At 39.4% G+C, this 20,824-nt stretch overlaps 2 protein-coding genes across 2 annotated transcripts; both read right to left on the bottom strand.

Moving 5' to 3' along the window:
• Positions 1-244: 244 nt before the first annotated feature.
• hspa4b (heat shock protein 4b) lies at positions 245-8,813 on the bottom strand. The gene is made up of 19 exons (XM_028589675.1): positions 8,500-8,813; positions 7,806-7,863; positions 7,435-7,575; positions 6,339-6,461; positions 5,930-6,029; positions 5,668-5,801; positions 4,512-4,756; positions 4,323-4,399; positions 4,013-4,164; positions 3,776-3,882; positions 3,521-3,654; positions 3,065-3,264; positions 2,832-2,927; positions 2,409-2,564; positions 2,170-2,295; positions 1,943-2,050; positions 1,650-1,769; positions 1,172-1,333; positions 245-794 (listed from the first exon to the last, which is right to left on the bottom strand). Exons 1-19 carry the CDS (start codon positions 8,604-8,606, stop codon positions 588-590), a joined length of 2,553 nt encoding a protein of 850 aa, XP_028445476.1. The 5' UTR covers positions 8,607-8,813; the 3' UTR covers positions 245-587.
• Positions 8,814-9,502: 689 nt separating this feature from the next.
• On the bottom strand, positions 9,503-12,113 carry uqcrq (ubiquinol-cytochrome c reductase, complex III subunit VII). Its single transcript, XM_028589851.1, has 3 exons — positions 12,005-12,113; positions 10,837-11,003; positions 9,503-9,686 (listed from the first exon to the last, which is right to left on the bottom strand). The coding sequence occupies exons 2-3, from the start codon at positions 10,988-10,990 to the stop codon at positions 9,592-9,594; spliced, it is 249 nt and encodes an 82-aa protein (XP_028445652.1). The 5' UTR covers positions 10,991-11,003; positions 12,005-12,113; the 3' UTR covers positions 9,503-9,591.
• Between the last annotated feature and the right edge of the window lie 8,711 nt (positions 12,114-20,824).

The following is a 20,824-nucleotide window of genomic DNA, read 5'->3' as shown; positions in this document are numbered from 1 at the left end:
TTATGCAGATGTTTCTCTAATACTAGTTAGCCCTTTTTATTTTAGCTGTGTGCCTAAAAGCAGTACAACTTTAAGATGTCATTCAAAAATAAAACATAAGCGTTTAATGTAGAATAACTCGTTTGTCATCAAAACTTCCTTTAAATTCCCAGAAATATGACCTGTCTTCAATGGCAGCTGGATAGAAGCAATGCCTTTGTGAAGCATTGGGTATATTTGACCAAAGTAATAAAGATGGTACAAGTGATTTTCAATAACTTTATTAAAACCATATTGTGACACAGACCAGAACACTTACAGAGCACACAACAGAAATAAATACCATTATGTGTACAGCGCTCATTGTCAAACAGGCTTATTGCGGCTGGCTTTTGATTTATGTCATCCAGAAAGAGAGAAGGCATGCTATGTCATCAGACAGAGATGCCACCAGGATCTGGGCTCAGTGTGCTAATCACCCTGCCTGCTTTTGACCGTGGAGTGCAGTTCCTGAAACACTTTACCTGCTCTGATATACACCCAGGCTGCATCTCAATCTGAAACAACCAGCTCCCGTTCAGCTTTGCTTACACGGGCATCAGGCTGCTTTAATCAAGGTCCATGTCAGGCTTGTTTTGTGTGGTTTCTGAGGTGGGGTTGCCTCCTGTCGTTCCCTTGTCTGCAGTTTCTTCCTGGGGTTTATCCTGTCCGTTGACAGGCCCGTTCTGCTCTGCAGGAGTGTCCTCCTTTGGAAGCTCCACCTTGGGCTTGGGCTTGGGCTTGGTCACAACGGGGTTACAAGTGGAGAAAAGCTCCTGGAAAAATTACACAAAAAGGAAACATGATACAATGGTTTCATTTAAAGAAATACAGTACAGTTGTGTGGGAGATCGACACATAGGTTCTGGCCCATAAATAATCTAGCAGAGAGACAGTTCTGTGTGTTCCTGATAGATAGTTGACCTCAGTGTCTCATGTGCATGGAGGAGCAAACAGCTGAATGAATGCTACATGAGTAAAGCCAACCATCTGATTAGCTATAGCCAACAATGGCTACCATTTGTATTTATTGGACAAATCTTGCTGCATCTTTATTTTACATGCATGGGTTTCTCCATTTTAAATGTCCTGCATTCTAGTCACTTTTCTCAGTTCTTTGGTATTATGATGTACTAAAAGAGTAGACACTCACCCTTGTTTTTGCCTGTATGTCTTTTACTTTAATGGAGGGATCCACCGTCAAGCTCTGTTTGCTTTGCTGGTTCATGGCACTGTTCATCCAGATCATTGCATCGCTGGCCAGTTTGTCCACTTTGTTGACATCTGCCTCATCTAAATGGTCATACTGCTCTTCCTGGAAATCAAAAGGGAAATTACAAAAGTAGCGTTACTAATTACCGCAGGCATCATTAGAAGAAGAAAGAAGAGAATACACTTTATTATTTGTCACGTAAAATTGTACGGTACAATGTAGTGAAATTCAATCTCTGCATTTAACCCATCCTAAGCATTAGGAGCAGTCACATACAGCGAGCCTGGGATCGAACCACCGATTTTGTGGTCGAGGGCCGACCCACTCTACCGCTAAGCCATAGCCACCATTAGTAAAAGCAGTTACTTTGATTCACAATAAAAATGCCAAAATCCTCTTTAAAAGCATTTAGATTTACCTTCATTTTGTATGCTTCCACAAATTTCATGTACTGCTGGATTTGTTTTCCCAACTCCTCAAATGCTTTAGGTCTCTCTTCAGCTTCTGTATACCTCTCCTTGATGGGCTGGCCAAGTTTCTACAGCGGACACCATATACAATCAATTCATTTTATTTTTGTAATGAAATTAAATGGTACGGAGGTACAATTCCAGTGAAATGTTATCATTCTAAACAATACATGTCAATTAATGAAATCAAAATGTCAATGAAACAATGGAGGGGGAAAAAAGTTAATATAGCAATAATTACCTTTAACTCTGCCAGTTTGTCAATGTACACCTGTTTAGGTTGGTCCTCTCCATCTTCATACAGCCAGTTTTCAGTATCCTCCAGCTTTAAAGACAGGGAATCTCGGTCCTGAAAATGAAAAGAAAAAAATCATAATAGGTTATGGAAAGCCAAATCTGTTGGACAGTGATTATAAAGATGCTAATTTTGATCATTTTACAGTGAGTTAGGAGTGACTGTTTACTCACAGATTCACTGACAAACTTCTCCAGCATCCCATGTAGTTTGTCCCTCATCTCGTACACGTACTCCTCTACATTATTCTTTGCGTCATTCCTCTCCTTCTCCAGCTTGTCCTGCATGATCATCTTACCCTGAGGAGAATCCAAACAGCAACTGTAACCGCTAAACACTTCGAAATAGATTAAGTAATTAAGGATGGGTGGATTTTGTAATGTGTGTATGTGATGGCGGAAAGTTTGGTTACCTCATTTTCTACAAAAAGATTGAGCATGTCATCCGCTAGCTGCCACTGTGGACTGTTCTCAATTGGAAGCTCAAGCACTTTTGTTTTGACTTTGGGCTTTTTGGCTTGTGGGGGCTGGTCGGACTTCTTCTCGCCTTTGCCCTCCTCTGTGGTAGTCTATAAAAAAGGTAAGTACCACTCAAAATTAATCAATACATGCAATGACCCAACATGAACATCTGCTTTAAATTTAAGTTTAGTTTTTGTTTACAGTGTGTCGATTAGGTCTTAAAATTAGTGGTATTGTATTATACTGTACCATATTGTGTTTCAAATGTCTAACCCCAGTTACTTGAATGAGAAGACAGAATTTATTGTGGGCTATTGTATCGACTTGTATGCCCTTTAAAAACAAACATCTACACGACAAATCTTCTTGCTTACCTCCATCTCCTCATTCTCACGGGGCGTCTTCTCTTCTGCTTCTTTCTGACCGTCTCCTTGACTCTGCTGCTCATCCTGATCGGTCTGCATCTTGTTCTGCAGAGTAACAAAAACCAGACGATGAAGAAGATGTTTTTTTTTTGTGCGTGTCTCAAAACATAAGTACAAATAGTAGCACACATACTAATCTGATACTCGCTGTAAGAGAACCCCTTATGATGAAAATCACTTACTGTATTTGGCTGTACCTCTTCGTCTTTGCCATTGGCCTGTTCTGTTTCCATGGGTTCCTCTGTCTCATCAGACTTCTGCACTTCAACCAGGGAGGCGCTGGACACACTGAAGATACCATGGATGTTCACCCGCACCTTGACTTTCACCTTGGAGCTCTCCCCAGATGCCTGTGGGACAACCTTCTGGATCAAGAACTGACCTGGAAGGGGGGCGGGGCGGGGGGGGGGAGACACACACACAATTAACAGAACAGAAATTATCAGGCAAAACAGCTGTAAGGCTGATGCTATTACTCTTGGGAGGTGAGGTCAGTAATTGGCTTTTGCTAATCAATTTATTCATGTTTGTCAACCCAGAGTTTGTGTCAGGTAGACAGAAACATGACAAGATGTCCGTTTACAAGTCTTACTACCCGCTGGTGGTCAGACATCACTTAGGAAGCTTGAGCTGCTTACCAATAGTGGGATCAGGGTAGGGCAGCTCAGCGGCGTTATTGTAGTAGGCCTCCAAAGAAAAAGGCTCTTTCCGGTAGAAGGTCAGCACTTTGGAGAAAGGTGCTGCATGGTTCATAGGAAATACCTCGCAATCACTGCAACAAATGAATATTTCATAATATTTATACTTTCAACAAAACAAGAGCAGAGACAGAGGGAAAAAAAAGAAAAAAAAAACAAAGAAATGATCAAAAACAGGTTGTTGTTGTTTCATACCTCAAACCTTCCTCTGCAGCAGAATGCCACTTCAAGGAGATGGGATAGGAGACAATGTCTGTGATGGAAAATTCACGCACTTTGAAGGCAGGTGACAGTATTGCACACTGTGGAGACACAAACAGTAAAAATGTTAAATCTGAAAACAAAAAAAACATCCCTTTCATGTCAGCAGATACTTATTCAAGCTCTGATGGGACAACTTTCTGGTGAGCAATGGGAGGGGTACCATAATACCTGCAGGGCACAACCTCTGGCCACAGCCTCGTCAGCATTCAGTGTGGTGTTCAACTCCTTCCCAAAGAATTTGCTGATTCTTTCTTTGACAGATGGGATCCTGGAAGCTCCCCCCACGATCTCTACTGCATAGATGTCTTCCTTTTTCAGTTCTTATGGATCAAAAACACAAGTTTTATCATCACACAAACCAAGAAATGTGCATACATTTAGTCATTTAACTGAATTAATAGGAAAGAGGAAGGTAAACAAAGTGAAGTGCGTCACAACTGGGGAAAAAAATAAAAATAAAAAAAATAATCATACTTACTGGTATTTTCCAGCAGACTCTGCAGTGGAGCCTCAACTCGGGCAAGAATGTCACTGCACATCTCTTCAAACTGACCCCTTGTGCAAGAGAAAAAGGTGAACATGACTTAAGCATTACAAAGGAAATGTAAGGTAAGACAGTAGCTAAGAACCATGGATACTAAAAGCAACACATTTCTTGTTGGTCTACCTGTTCAGTTTTCCAGTGACATCAATGTCATTCATGAAGCACTCAATGTTAAGCGGCAGGTCAGAGGAGTTGGCGCTCATCAATTTTTTCAGTTTTTCACACTCCTGGTAAAGCCTGACCAGAGCCCTGGGCTTTGTCTTGACATCAATCTTGTACTTCTTGCCAAATTCCTCACAGAAGTGTCTCACCAATGCCTCATCAAAGTCCTTTCCTCCCAACTCCGGGTCACACGCTGTAGAAAGGACCTGGGAAACAAGGAGAAGAGGCCAAGAGAGAGTTGAAGGAATGAGACAAAGCCTTTCGTAGACCGTGTAGAATGTTAGGCTTGTTTGAGATGAGCCAGACCAACGCAGACCTGCGCAAATTCAATCATCGTCTGGCAGAGTGCATTGCATCATGGCTAGTCATTTTGTCCAACTTAATCTGGAGACCATGGAAATCTCACGACACAAAAACGTGTGCAGTTTTAAGAGGTAGGCGCCGCAGTATCTCTCCACAAGCTGCAGAAGTGAAATTCTTGATGGGAAACGACTTGCCAGGAGATCGGGCTGAGCGCTCATTGAGAGTTTTTAGGCTTTGCTATTGATGAAACTCTCCAATTGGCTCCGCAAAAGTTTTAAGTCACGAATCACAATTAAATGACTCTTCCATTATCATTTTTCATAATTATTTCACAATGTTTATGTACAAGAAATTAAACTGCATTTATTTCATAGATTCTGCCATCAACTACCGACAGAAATTGTTTGGAAAAGTATTAAGTGGTTGTGCCTTTTACATGCAGTATCCAACCCCCCTGTATTGATTTGTTGTAAAATGATTAGACACTGAAGTCTAGAAAAAAAAAACTAATATTGTCTTTTGGTGCACAATTCAAGTGATCTGTAAAGAAGTAATCAGTTCGGAAATGGTATATTTAAAATTTATGATACTGTCACGGACGGTGAGAATGCCCATCATAATAATGGGATTTCTATTACATCCACTTCCACAGCTACTTCCGCCTTTGCAAGTCAAATCAAGCCAACTCAGAGCTGTTTGAATCGGTGCGCTTTTTCGATACCTCCTCCGGCTGCAATCGCCTACTCTTGTCTACTTTCTCTTTTTATCTCAAGCAAGGACAACAGATGTTCAGTGTGTTGATTTAGCTACACACCTTGACTTTGCCCTTGTTAAAGGCACACACTGATGTCTGGTATCCAGAATGGCCCAGGTCCACAAACACCACATTCCTGGCCTTCTCCTCTGGAGCAGGGAGATCCTGTTTATAGATCCCATACGCCAATGCAACTGGAAGGAAAATAGTTAAATTATTAATGACGTGAACATCTACTGGAATCAATGTTAAAATGTGCAGTCAACAATCACTGACATGCACATCCTTGCCCAAGCCCTGCCCCAAAACACCTAGTACCGACCTGCAGTTGTCTCATTCATGAGCCTCAGGCAGTTGAGACCAGCAATCTGAGCAGCATCTACTACTGATCTCCTCTCAGCATCAGTGTAGTAGCAGGGAACCTAGTTACAATAGAAGAACATTTGAAATTCATTTTTTATCTTAAATTGTTTTCAATTAACCTGCCTGATTAGACCTCTAGGCAGGCTGAAGTTGGGTGGAGTTATGCAATAAATTACATGATGTCCCCAAACTCTGTGGACTAATAATACTGATAACAGGTCGAACCAGGCAATACAAGTAAAAAACACCTGTGTGGCCAGAGCATTTAAGATTTTTTTTTAATGCTAGAGAGGACTGCATATTTTGCCCCTCTACTTATCACGTACAAGGAGAGCATCAAAATATGTGCAGTAATATGTAATACTTACAGACACAACACAGTCAGCCACAGGCTTCTTCAGAGCATGCTCTGCAGTCTCCTTCAGCTTGGTCAGCAGCATGGCAGTGACCTGTTCAATGCTGAACACCTTCTCTTCCTCCATGTACATCACCTTTACAAATTGTGAGACATGAGAAGATTATTACATTGCTCTGGGTGATTCCTACCATGTCGACTCAAATGTGAGTTCTGTACAAAAATATCTATCCATCTATCTCAACCTCTGGCCAAATGTAGGAAGAAAAAAAAAAAGTAATCTAACAATAAATTACATGCAGTTCATTCAACATTGCCTGTAACTAATGTTTACAGGTAACTATTTCTCTCAGTCAGCCTTAACAGTATCCCTTATACTCCCACTGTATCATCTAGGCCACATTTCAAACTTTGATGATTGATGACACAGACAGACATTTTACAACTTTAAAAAGCAGAGGTTCGTCTTTGTTGGCATTAAAACCTTATCTAAAAACATAATTAATGAGCACAATACTGACACCACAGAACACAAATAAATAATTTGAGCTTCCAAAACACAAATTATATTCATGTCTGAATCAATTGTTTTATTGTAAACCACTTTAATAAACACTGTCTGTAATTGTACCCATTTATGGGACTGTATCATGCTGTGCAATATGATATGTGTAGTATGTCTATTGCTTTTTACTAAATTAACATTTTGATATTTTTTTTTGCAAGTGCGTTTTCTTTGTATGTTTTTGGTGTGATAGAAAGAGGTCTACTTCTGGTGCACAGTCCTCATGGTTTACCAGGTGTTCTCTCTTTTTTTTTATCTCTGCCACTAGTTTTGAACTGCAGATATACCCAACTACTAAAGCATATCATAAAGACTCTTCTTGATAGGACCTGGAGAAGTGCTTATTTTCTCCAACCAAAAATTTAATTTGGCATGTTGATAATTATCAGGGCTGACTGGCCCAATATAAAAAATATATGGGAATCAAGAGTGAATATTGAATTTTACCTAAGAATAATTAGCAAGTATACCCAATGTGGCTGGGCTGTTACTAAACATTCTATCATATCACTTTAACTGTGAATGTTCTTCATTCTTTCCTTACCTTGATACCAGTTGTTCCTGTGGGCATTTGTGCAATATCATAGACCAAACTGTTTTTTAGGCGATGTACATATGGATCCGAAAACGCCCTGCCATGAAACCTCTTGAACCCTTGGACTGTGTTCTTGCAGTTTGTGACGACCTGTAAAAAAGAAGATACCCAACTCTCTTTTAAACACATGCACACCGAAGCAAATTATGCATTTATGACTTTAAAAACTTGATCTAGGTTGGTGCTGAATTTGATGTGTTGTGTAGCCATGTCTAGTGTTGTTCATGCTCACACTCCACGCACTATGAAAACACAGCTCCCTCTTTTGTAAGGGTAGTGATCAGGTATCTAGTGTCCCAACCTTTCCCATGTAAACATACCTGGCTTTTAGCAGCAGCACCGATGGATCGATTCCGGGGTCCAAAAGAAACACATGCTCTACAAAAAGAAAACACAATTCAGTTTTCTATTTTTTTTTTTTTTTTTTTTTTACAATGATGCAGCTTGTATATTGATGTAACCAGTAATAAAATGGCAATGGGTTGCGATGATGGCGATTTAACGTAACAATACTTTTTTTAGTGTTTGCAAATATATACTCCTTTATCGTCTTATTCTATGAATTATGGGTCTGAAAACGAGGCACAATGGATTGATAAAGCCGTTTGACAGCCACGAACCGGCCTCCTCCCATCATGCGCTCATTCATGTCTGCGGTAAAAAAAAGAAAATCAATCACCTGACTGAACAGGTCAAATATTAGTCTTTAGTTTATCTCGACGACATTTTGATAGTTAGTCACCATAAGAAGCATTTAATCATGTGAAGTAGTAATAGTAGTTATCAGGATTTCTTTGTACTCATAATGGTTCCGTTTTAGCTAGCATTAGCTTTAGCACTCACATGCAGTGTTTCCTGTTGTGAAATGTGTAGCATGCTAACTAGCTACGAAGCAACGTTAGCTTCTACCCAATTAAGATAACCAAAAGTGGATTCGTTCACATCCTGTACCTGCTATGGGGGTAGATAATACAACACAAATCATACACAATAAATATACCCAATCGTACTTACGGTGTACATCGATCGCTGTATTCATTAGCGACAGTTTCAATCCCCCCGGCTCTGGCTACCGCTACATAGCAGTTCAAGAACCCGACGTCAAATCCGACAACTGACATCTTCACTAGCTAACTGTAGAGTACAGTAATTACAAGGAAGAACAGAAATATAATTCAGTGCTAAAAGTGCCGCAGCTACAGTGGGTTTCAGTCAGCGGACGGTGATACACCCTTGTTCTTGTTCCATGAAGCTGGGTAGCAGCATGCGGTGCGCCGGCTGATGCGTGAGAGCGTTCAGGAATTTTCTCTGTCCCACCGACCAATAGCAGACGACTGCAGAGCGTAGAAGCTGTTATCATGCGCCCCTAGAGGCAAGGAAACCTATTACAGCAGCTTTACATTTTTACTGTAAATGTACACATAAAGCTGCTATTTCTACAATATCCTTTATGATTTTGTGGCCTACTTCAACACGAATGGCCCATCCACTACCATTATTTGAACTACTGCACTTTTCTCAAATCACTCGTGACAGACTCTCACCAATGGAACATGTCAGCATTGTTGGCTGTCATTGCTAAAAATCACCTTAATGTATGCAATTATTTTCTTATTGATTAATCTGTTTCTTTAGTCTTCTACAATGTCAGAAAATAGGAAAAAGTGGCCAACACACTTTTCCAGATTCCAAATCAGTATCTTCCACATCTTCTTGTTTTTTTCCACCCACAGTCCAAAACCAAGATATTCGATAAAAAAAGCAAAAAAAAACAGAAAAGCCTCAAATTGTCACACTTAAGATGATGCAACTGCCAAGCATTGGCATTTTTGCTTGAGAAATTACTCAAGCCATTAACAAAACTGTAGGCTCCTTAATTTTCTGTTGGTTGACTAATAACTTCAGCACTACATTTGCATTATAACCTGTAATAAAAGTAGCATTGGTTTGAAACCCACATTAAATTAACATTTATCCAATCACAAAGAGATGGCTGGGTGAAATCAATCAAGACAGATTTCACATAAATATTTTTCATCTTTATTGGTGAAACATACAGAGTTTGAATTAATAACAGAGGGGAGCTTTCAGAAAGGTGGCAGGAGTTCATTCTTCATTCTCAAAGTCAGCTGCAATCTTCCTCTTGCCCTGCTGATGGACGCTGTTGCCCCAGGTGTACGTCAAGTACATGAGAGTCATTGCTGCAAAAGCAAAATTATAAAACAAATCAGCATCAGGACCATCAATATATTTAATTGTATCTAGCCACACTTTGCTGTTCAATAAAAAAGGTCATGAGTAAAATCTTAAAACAAATTGTTGAATATATTATTATTATTATTATTATTATTATTATTATTATTATTATTATTATTATTATTATTATTATGCAGAATCCCTGAAACAACAAGGAATATTGATCACATTTTTCAAATTTAATTGAAACCCTTTTTGTTATATACTGAACAGACTGCAGACTGGAAAGAGTATGACTCATCACATTATCTACATGAGGAGAAACAAAAAATATGTTCACAGTTAAACAGATTTTGTTGCATTTGCCCATTTATGCCAGAGTCCGTAGTATTTGCTCTACTAGCACAATCTTACTTTCCAAACAACCAAATGTTTTGTTCCTAATTTCTAGTGAATATATAGCATACAATGTTTGCAAAACACAATTTACTACGTTATGTTTATTATGTAAAATATTATTGAATCGTTAAATATATTGATTTGTAACTAACTGGTAAAATAGGGTTACATTTACAATAAAAGCAGTAAAGAAAGATGCTGCCGGCACCTATGGGGACACACTTGTCATCTGACAGTATTGTTGCGCCAAACACTTGTCTGCTCTTTTTGCGGTCCACTGTGACTTATTTAAACCACAACAGAAGCTGGGGCCAAAGCAGGTAACAGGCCTATCATATGACTTGGCCCCAGCCCAACTCAACACCTAGGCACCCGTAATGATGAACCTAGAGGTTATATGATTTTGTATGGATGTAATGAACATATCACAATATGTATTAATGATTGATCTAGATATACAACCCCATTTTATTTGCAAAAATGTGAGCCGAGATAAAATTAACTACAGTTGAAATTTGTCAAGCCAAAATAATCACAAATAAAATGTTTTCACAGCATACAATGCCACACAGGCATTGTGCATAGCTCCTGCCATTTATTTAAACCTAGATATCTTAAGCATACTTTCATGTTCTTATTATTTATGATATTATGAATATTTAGTTTCTTTCAGCTGGTTTCTTGTTGTTGACATCAAAAGACAGTGTAAAATATTTAAATAAACACATAATACTTAATTGTATTAACTGTACTCACGGGGGGCAACTTTAAAGAAAGAGGATGTGACCCGTCTCCACACATTGGGGATTCCCTTGGAGAAGTAGTTGGGGAAAGCCCTCTGCTCAAAGGGGGACAGACTGTATGTGATTACATGCCTGATCTTGGCCAAGTCTCCGAAGTGGCGGCCCATGTTTACCAGAGAGCTGATAGGAAATGACAATAAAACATTTACATAAGGTAAATTAACAGGCAGACACATTAATCAACAATGATTTCAGGATTTGCACTAAATACAAATAGCCTAAATAAAATAGTTGGGAACTGAATCGTGGCAGTCACACACATCTGCATCTTGGTAAAAAAAGTAAAAAAAAAGAAGCAATTTAATCACGCTGTGATTTTAGTGTGACTATTTAATAATAAAAAAACACTTAATTTCCAGCTGAACTATTAGGGTTACTTAACAACAAAGAAAATACAAATGGGGGTGCACTGTTTGGTCGGTCTCTTTTAATACAGAAGTTAGTAAGCAGCTGTGATATATATATATATATATATATATATATATATATATATATATATATATATATATATATATATATATAATAAAATAACACGAGCGAATGTGACTCTTCTTTGACATTGACTGCTTTGATCTTTAGGGTTGACTGGTCGTACTTCTCTTTGCATGGCGGCCTGGGTATTGTGTAATCATTGTGTGTCATTAACCATAATATGTTGTTATTAATCACAACTGTTCCTTACTGTCTTATTTTAAAGATGTAGCTAGCTAAGATCAAATAAACAAACCCCCTCTAACTTTATTACAGATGTTACAGTAACATAGGGGTGCATGTGTAACGTTACTAATTAAGCGTAATGACGTTGTTTATTAAAGCTTCCATACACAAACTATGTAGATACATGATTTAGAGAGCGCAGGATGAGCTCGACTGGTTAGCCGGGATAGCTAAATGTTAGCAACATGGTTAGCATCGTCAACTAACTCCAGTAGGATAGCTAGCTAGCTGCTAAGGTCCTTGAAACGCTTCCTTGACTGGCACGCTGACATGGTCGTTCAATCGCAAGAGGCCAAACATTAGGTCAATCATACTAAAACAAAGCAGATACATCTCACGCAATTCGGTAATAAAAGCTAAAAGAAGCAAAACTTCACTGGTAAAATCGTGACATTGAAGCTTACCGTGCTGTTTGGCTGTTTCTCTCAACAGTGTTCCTGTCAGTACCCGATCCGTTCCAACTGCACAATACGTTCCGCGCATGCGCTGTGGTACGATGATTTACGACATACCCGATCTGTTGGGAACATTGACATATATAGAATGGACCAATAGACCCCGTTGCTCTGGACGGAGACCAGTGAAGGCTATTAGAAGCACTTTTCCGGTGATCACTTGCTTTACTGCGCAGCCTCCAACTGACAGAGACAACGTAAATGTGACGTGAGCAACGTGTCTGAAAGTTGTAAGTCTTCTGGTAGCTGTGACAAGAGAAATCTCAATCATTTCCAATCTTACAGAGACGGAGAGTGTAGGTATATGTAAGGAGATAACATAAGCACAGGCTAATTATTGCTAACTAACATGCTAGTTAGCATTAGTAATTAAACCTAAACAGCTAATGTAAGTCGAAACTGCCTGCGAGCTTCTCCTGTACTGTACGGTAATTCCTCTACTGTGCGACAGTAAGTCACTTGGTTATGACATAATCGTTAGCTTATTTTTACAAAAACGTCTGCTACGGAGCTATAACGTGAGGTACAAGGTAATGGAGTCTTTTATACATTGTCGTGTTTCTTTATAAATAAACAATGGACAAATAGAGTCTTTAAACGCTTCAGATGTAAAGTTATTCGCAGTCAAGTGACGTAAAAAAAAAAATGGCGGTCAGTGTAATGCTAACAAGAGGTGATCGCTCTGAAAGTCTTTCAGGGTTAGTTTACAAGACTGTCAGTACCAAGGGGGTAAGCTTCGCTTCAGAACGCGAACCTCCGATGGCGCCATTTTGTTGCTACAAAGCGATCACGCGCAGAACGGATTGTGCAGGTGGAACGGATCGGGTACTGACAACAACGCAGTTTGACCAAGGGGGTAAGCTTCGCTTCAGAACTCGAGCCATCTATGGCACCATTTTGTTGCTAACTGGCCATCACTTCCTGTTAGCATTCCGCTGACCGCCTTTTTTTTTTTTTTTTCACTTGCGAATAACTTTACATCAGAAATGTTTGAAGACTATTTGTCCGTTGTTTAGTTCCAAAGAAACACGACAATGTATAAAAGGCTTCATTACCTTGTACCTCATGTTATGGCTCCGTAGCAGACGTTTTTGTAAAAATAGGCTAACGATTGTGTCACATAGTAGAGGAATTACCGTATAGTATAGTAAATTATGTTGAAATTAAAAATATGCCTAGGCCATGATGTTTAATAATGTGGACATTAGCAACCATGTTAAAAATCCAGTATGTCTTTGGGAATTTTGAGAAAAGTCTAAAATTCTATTGAGGTTCTGAGCCTGTTGATCACCAACTAGTAGTGAAATCCTCACAGATCCATTGATTTTGGTTGGATTTTTATATTTCTTTCTGTGGAATGAGTGTACTGTTTGGTGAAAAGAATGGCATATTGATTGATGTCATAACTTGGGGGAATAGTTGATTGCCAATGAAGTAAAGATGAAAATATTGGAAAAAAGTGAGAAAACGCCTATTTTTTTGCATTAAATTGAGCAAAAATCATGTAGAAATGTGTTTTAAGAATTATTTTTCAGTGGATGTTGTCAGCAAATGTGTTCTGTGTATCTGGATTGCATTTATTGCCAGCCTACCCAACCCACTGAGGATTTTTTCACATATTTCTGATAAAAAATGAAGGTTGCATACACTAAAATGGCCACAATTTTTTTTCGCGATATTTCCGGCAGAGCAGACCCTCCAATTATTGGTTCTTAGGGTCAAAGTTAACAGAAAAAACACAAATAAAAAGTATGGCAGACCATGTCAGGTCAAACCCATTTTTGAGGCTTTGGCTCCCCGACTATCTGGTAGCTGTGCCAAGAGAAATCTCAATCATTCCCAATCTTACAGATACGGAGAGTGTAGGTGTATGTAAGGAGATAACATGGGCACAGGCTAATTATTGCTAACTAACATGCTAGTTAATATTAGTAATTAAACCTAAACAGCTCATGTAAGTCGAAACTGCCCGCGAGCTTCTCCTGTACTATACGGTAATTCCTCTACTATGCGACAGTAAGTCACTTGGTTATGACACAATCGTTAGCTTATATTTACAAAAACGTCTGCTACGGAGCCATAACGTGAGGTACAAGGTAATGAAGCCTTTTATACATTGTTGTGTTTCTTTGGAACTAAACAACGGACAAATAGAGTCTTCAAACATTTCTGATGTAAAGTTATTCGCAGTCAAGTGACGTAAAAAAAAAATGGCGGTCAGCGGAATGCTAACAGGAGGTGATGGCTAGTTAGCAACAAAATGGCGCCATAGATGGCTCGAGTTCTGAAGCAAGCTTACCCCCTTGGTTGGACCCTATGCAAATTGTCAATGACAATTCCATGAAAGATCCGGTGTCCTTCCTCTTTATTCAAGCGTTGGTAGGCTGCTAACAATGAGGAAGTAACCGCCACCTGGCGGACTGGAGTTTTTGTAATGATAAGGGGAAGAATTGACTCTTCTGGCTCCACCAAGGATTAATTCCCAGGCCTTCAAATATTCTTGTAGACCTGTTTAATCTGGGTATCAACTGGTTTAGACTATTATTAATTATTAATATTAGACAATATGCCAATGACTGTCAACTTGAATCCCAATCACAGGTTAGCATCAGAGAAAACTATTTTAGGCTAGGCCCTACTCGTGTTTTTCTCATAGACTGTTAATATTAATGGACAGAGCATGTGTGACGTCACCCATTGGTTTGTGGAGAGCTGATATGAGTCGTCGAGTTTGCGTTTATGGGTGCAGCCATCGTGGTTGCGGATGTGACGTTTTTAGACGAGAAGGAGGAGTGAGGGAGGAGCCGTAGACAGTTGGGCGGTATCTGACTGTATTTTTCTTTTTTTTTGAGTTAGCAACGTTGCTTACACCCTTCGTTACGTTACACACGTTCACTGGCAATCTGGATGCAACTTCTGCTGAAAGCTAGCATACATAATTCAAGGTAAGATTTAGCTTTGCTAGGATGATTTACAGAGCAATGATAAGGTCAAGACTAGACTATGGTTGTATATGTTATGGAACAGCAGCTGAATCACACTTAAAGAAACTGGATGTAACACAGGCCAAGGCTCTGAGGATATGTTGTGGGGCTCTTCGTACAACCCCAGTTCCAGCTTTACTGGTTGAGATGGGGGAGATGCCATTGTCAATTCGACAAGAGAAACTGGCAATGCATTATGTTGTTAAATTGTGGGGATACAAAGAAGAGCACCCAACAAAATCAGTTCTGAATAATGCTTGGGAGTGGGCAGCAGAGAAAAGGAAGAAATTGATTTAACATCAGCAAAAAGGTGGAGAAACTGGGACTGGGAGAGGCAGGTGTGGCCCTCGCAGGTGTACTGGGCAGTTATACCGCCATGGATCCTGCCCACCCCAGACATAGACTTCAGTATATTGGAAAACTTAAAACATCGTGAAGGTGGTTTATGTCCGGGGTTGGTTAAACAAAGGCTGGGTGAGCATTGGGAGTCTTATCTTCAGATTTACACAGATGGATCTCAAGATCCACAAACTGGGAAGTCTGGCTTTGCTTTTTATATTCCTCAACTAGGAATTGTACAGCTCAAACGACTGTCTGAGGGGGTATCGGTTTATACAACAGAGCTAATAGCTATAATTTGGGCACTACAGTGGGTGGAGGAAGTGCTGCCAAAGAGAGCAGTCATATGTTCAGATTCGGCTTCAGTTTTAAAAACTCTGATAGGAAGCAAATGGGGGAAGGGGGAAGTGATGGCTCTATTGTATAAGATCGAGAAGGCTGGAGGATTGGTGGGATTTCTGTGGGTGCCTGCTCATGTTGGGGTAGAGGGGAATGAGACAGCAGATAAGGCAGCTAAAATGGCACTGAAAAGAGAAATTGAGTTAAGGGTATGTGTTGGGATATCTGAGTGCCGGTCTGTCATTAAGAAAAATTCTATAGCAGTGGGGCAGAGGAAGTGGGAAAAGGAAAAGAGGGGCCGTCATTATTTTTCAATTCAAGATAAGGTACCGGCAGAGCAAGGTTATTTGGGTAAAGGCAGAAGACACTCCGTCATAATGACAAGGCTTAGACTCGGCCATTGTGGTCTTGCATGGGATCTGGCAAAGATGGGTAAACGTGAAGATGGATTGTGTGGAACCTGCAAACAAAAACATGTACTTTTGGACTGTCTTCGGTACAAAGATGAAAGAGGACAGTTGTCCACTGCGCTATGTCACATGGGAATACAGCACATGACATTGAGAGACTTATTAAATCCCCCTGAATATAAATGGGAGATAGTGGAAGCCGTCATGGATTACATCTCTGCGACAGGACTACTCCACTGAAGCTGACAATACTTTTGACTAGTGCATAAAATGTCCTGTGGGAGGCAGCAATATGCCACGAGGCATCTAGTCTGAAAGCCAACAGAAGAAGAAGAAGCTTTGCTAGGTTTTTAATATATCTTTGTCCCATAGTCATATAAGAGGAATGTTGAAGTTAAAAAGTTAAAACCCAGCTATTGTTTTGAAAACAATGTACTTGCTAGATCTAATCAAATACACTAATCAGCATTTGACTGCCTCACCCAAACTCTAGCTTCTAAAGAATTAATTAGGTCACGGCTGTTATTTAGCATACTGTAGGAGACTCATTGTCCCCACAGAAAAGGTAACTATTTTTGGGGGAGCCATCCCCTGTTGAGCCAGACGTGATTAAGACAAAGAACGAGTATTGCTGTAGATTGGAAACAATTGACACCGTCTCGGTAAGACCCTGTGACCGGGTGTAGCCTCAAGACACTGATTGGGAACGTACACCTTTTCTTTTGAGAGACATCTGACCAATAGGGAAAGATTTAATTTGAAGAACCACCCAGGTGGAGGGAATAAATGTGTGATCCGGAGACTGTCTCAGGACTTCAATCTGTGACCCCGCAAGGGAAGCAGTTGGAGTCCGCTGTTTACAGTGTATTTGTTTGTCATGTCACATGACTGTTCTTCTGTGACTCCGCAAGGATGAAGCATGAGATCAGTCCGCTGTCAGTTGCAGTGTAACAATTGTGTTTTGACTGTCGTTTTCACGTTGTTTTATTAAACCTTTTGCTTAATCTTTCAATTCGACCCCAGCCTCCCCCTTCCTCCAGAAATCAGAACGAACACGTCTTTTGGACATTTCTTAACAATTGGTAAGCCCCGACGGTGAATTTTGGAGGATGAAAGGAAAAAAGGCGAATTGAAAAACTGTAGTGCTGACTGCTGACCTCTCTCACGCAGGGCCCGAAATGAAAAGGTGAGCCAGAACCTGTTTTTATCGAAAATCTGCAAATAGTTAATTTAGGAAGATTTAGGTGGGAAAGATCAGCAGCGACAAACTCATAAGTCTATTAAAATCTGTAAAAGTAATTGATAAAAGTAATGCCCAATTGAGAACTGCGTTGAGAGCGATAAGTCAAAGGCAATGTATGTGATTATGTGTGATTTGTATGGGTTAAAGCTTAAAAAGCCTGAAAGAAGGTCCATGGTATAGTAAATGCACAGGAACCGACCGGGACGGGAGACACGAGGTAGCGTTTGAGCCGCGTGCAAGTAGGAGTCCGTTTGAATCGGCCGGGTCAGAACCAACAAATACATTTTAAATAGAAAGACTGGGAGACGGCCACAGAGAATTAGTTTCTGTGAAGGCACGGAGGAAAACATTAAGACTTTTTCAAAGCCAGCTTAACAGCTGTGGGGAAGTAGGACTTGGTAAAGCTGATTTTGCGGCGACGGCGGAAATAAAGCGCCATTGGAACACCCCCCAGTTTTTCCTCGTGACCCATAGTATGGAAATAGGAAAATCAATTTAATAATAGGTATAGTCGAATTGTGTGAAAACACTTAGGAATTGTAAAGAAAGGCCTACTGTAAATACATTTTAAAAGAATTGTGGTGCTGGGATTTTAGTCTGCGGCAGCGACTCGCGCGCGCTGTGTGTGTTTTGTAAAAAATTGTAAATAAGATTGTTTTGTTTAAATTGAGAGCGTGCAGCTCAGCGGTGGGGTTTGTGGACGTGTTGAGGTTACAGACGCAGTTTGGTTGTGGATGTTTGTTTGTGTTGAGTTTTGCATTGGGAATTCCATTTCCTGAGTGGTATAACGAACAGCAACTCCATCTGATTGGTAAATCATTACAACAGAGCGTCTACTAAAACCAGCTAGGGGTCAGACTATGGAAAATACGGTAAACTAGAGAAATGAAATTTCTGAAGAGATTGCATTGTGAATGCTTTATGATTGAAAGGCCAATTGGATGGCTGTTTTGATTTTTGGGGAAAAGGGTGGATCAGTGAGAATGGAAGAAAAAAGTGGAAATGGATTAATTGCTATGAATGTCTTTGGAAGAGTTGGGGCGCCGACCCTGAACGTATGAAAGATGTGGAAATGTTTTAAAGTTTCAGTGGAGTTTCTCAGTGAATGCATGAATGAGCAGCAGTTGAAAATGGGAGCAAAATGTCTGCTCAGAGTTTTTGTGAATTAATGTTTGTTGCTCCAATGTTACAAATTACAGATTTGAGACAAGTTATTACTTGTGCAGTATTTGAAGTGCACTGTGGAATGTAGAATTTGGTTTTGATTTCTAAGATTTTTTCCCTCCCATTGTTTTTACCTGGTCAACAACTTTTAATAGCTTCTGATTTAATTAAGTGTATCTGTTTTTGTTTCAAAAGGAATGCTAGTCACTAATCTCTGTATAAAACCAGCTACATATATTTTGTTAGAGAAATAACAAGATACAAGATATGTAGTCAGATAAGATGAGGTCAGAGATGGAAAATAATTTCTTGTATAAATCAAACACATTTTGCTAATGTCTACATTTTTTTTGTATTTTTATGTTTATGTAATTACATTGTTTTCATTAACATTCAATGAGGGATTGTTGAAGTTAAAAAGTTAAAACCTGGTTATTGTTTTGAAAACAATGTACATGCTAGATCTAATCAAATACACTAATCAGCATTTGACTGCCTCACCCAAACTCTAGCTTCTAAAGAATTAATTAGGTCATGGCTGTTATTTAGCATACTGTAGGAGACTCATTGTCCCCACAGAAAAGGTAACACTTTTTGGGGGAGCCATCCCCTGTTGAGCCAGACGTGATTAAGACAAAGAACGAGTATTGCTGTAGATTGGAAACAATTGACACCGTCTCGGTAAGACCCTGTGACCGGGTGTAGCCTCAAGACACTGATTGGGAACGTACACCTTTTCTTTTGAGAGACATCTGACCAATAGGGAAAGATTTAATTTTGAGGAACCACCCAGGTGGAGGGAATAAATGTGTGATCCGGATACTGTCTCAGGACTTCAATCTGTGACCCCGCAAGGGAAGCAGTTGGAGTCCGCTGTATTGTTTGTCATGTCACATGACTGTTCTTCTGTGACTCCGCAAGGATGAAGCATGAGATCAGTCTGCTGTCAGTTGCAGTGTAACAATTGTGTTTTGACTGTCGTTTTCATGTTGTTTTATTAAACCTTTTGCTTAATCTTTCAATTCGACCCCAGCCTCCTCCTTCCTCCAGAAATCAGAACGAACACGTCTTTTAGACATTTCTTAACAGGAGTCCCATTGTAAAGTAAATGTATCTGACGTTACCATGTAAATTGTCTGTAACGTTAGCTAGCCACTTATGGTAAAACATGCCAACATTAATTTTCTGCAAATTGAAGTTTAGCTACGTTTTCCTAATTTAAACGTAGTGTCAGCGAAATGCAAAATGGTGATTGTCAATGCTTATCATTATCTAACGCTAACTATTAGCAAATGTTTAACCAAGTTTCTTAGAACGTTTGGCTAACTGTAATAACCATAAAGCACCGATAAAGTCTTGCAACTGTTAGCAAGTATCATCAGTCTATGGTTGGCGCATTTAGCCTTTACATGCTTTTAAGAGCTAACGTTAGCAGAAATAAGATAATTTAACTGACTTAAAGTTACACTAAAGAACAATACACTGTTGTTAATTCATCTGTATTCTCCTAGATAATTAATGAAGTACAGTTACATGCTAGTGTGCATATATATTTAACTATGAGGGGCTCAAATGGAAATTTATGACTTTTTCTTTCTTTCAGAAATAGGAGTGTGGAGAGCCATGATGGCATGTGATCCCAACCCAATGCCTCAGAATTAAGTAATAGTTACTTTTCTTTTTCCATTGTGCATTACAGACAACCAACAGACTGTCACACTATGCTCACTGTAATTGTAAAGGCAACTTTTATTTCTTTACCCAGGCATTTGGACTTGACTGAACAGTGCTGCACAAGTGCTTTAAGCTTTATAGGTTAAGCTATATTTTTATATTGTGGTTTGTAATGTCAACCATTTCTACTGTAATTAACAATGTGGCACTAGTGATTCAACTACCTCTTTTTATTATGCAGAATTCACTTGTGACAGTGAAGTTTGCCTTTACCTTGACCCACAGCAGTGATTTATGTGTGGAATTTACACTGGATTGTAAAAGGTGAGCTACATTATTTAATTCATCAGTTTAAACATAATGTTAAAAATATTGCCAGTGTTTTTGGTTTATGTAGTTTTTGAAGTTAATGCCCATTTCAATGTGAAATAAAGGTCTTTCTAAAGCTACATTTGTTGTTTTTCTGAAGTAAGTATAGGAACATACAGTATTGTAGTCATACAAGACATTGGTAATTTGATAGAATTTGTTATTGATTAAAAGTGTCTATTTGGGCTTTAATCAACATAAATGATTTCTTAAATGTTACCATACTTACTTAAATGTTGACAAAGGA

The sequence above is a fragment of the Perca flavescens genome, chromosome 10 (genome assembly GCF_004354835.1).
Source record: "Perca flavescens isolate YP-PL-M2 chromosome 10, PFLA_1.0, whole genome shotgun sequence".
NCBI lineage: Eukaryota > Metazoa > Chordata > Actinopteri > Perciformes > Percidae > Perca > Perca flavescens.
This window is presented reverse-complemented; position numbering and strand designations above follow the sequence as displayed.

Bases quoted from the DNA above. Each gene is read 5' to 3' on its own strand.
- uqcrq (XM_028589851.1), bottom strand. From the start codon at position 10,990: ATGGGCCGCCACTTCGGAGACTTGGCCAAGATCAGGCATGTAATCACA. The intron at 9,687-10,836 runs GTGAGTACAGTT...TTGCTTTTGCAG, and splicing joins TTTCTTTAAAGTTGCCCCCC to CAATGACTCTCATGTACTTG.
- hspa4b (XM_028589675.1), bottom strand. From the start codon at position 8,606: ATGTCAGTTGTCGGATTTGACGTCGGGTTCTTGAACTGCTATGTAGCG. The intron at 7,864-8,499 runs GTAAGTACGATT...TTCTTTTTGTAG, and splicing joins TACAGCGATCGATGTACACC to AGCATGTGTTTCTTTTGGAC. The intron at 4,165-4,322 runs GTAAGTATGATT...TTGATCCATAAG, and splicing joins GAGTCTGCTGGAAAATACCA to AACTGAAAAAGGAAGACATC.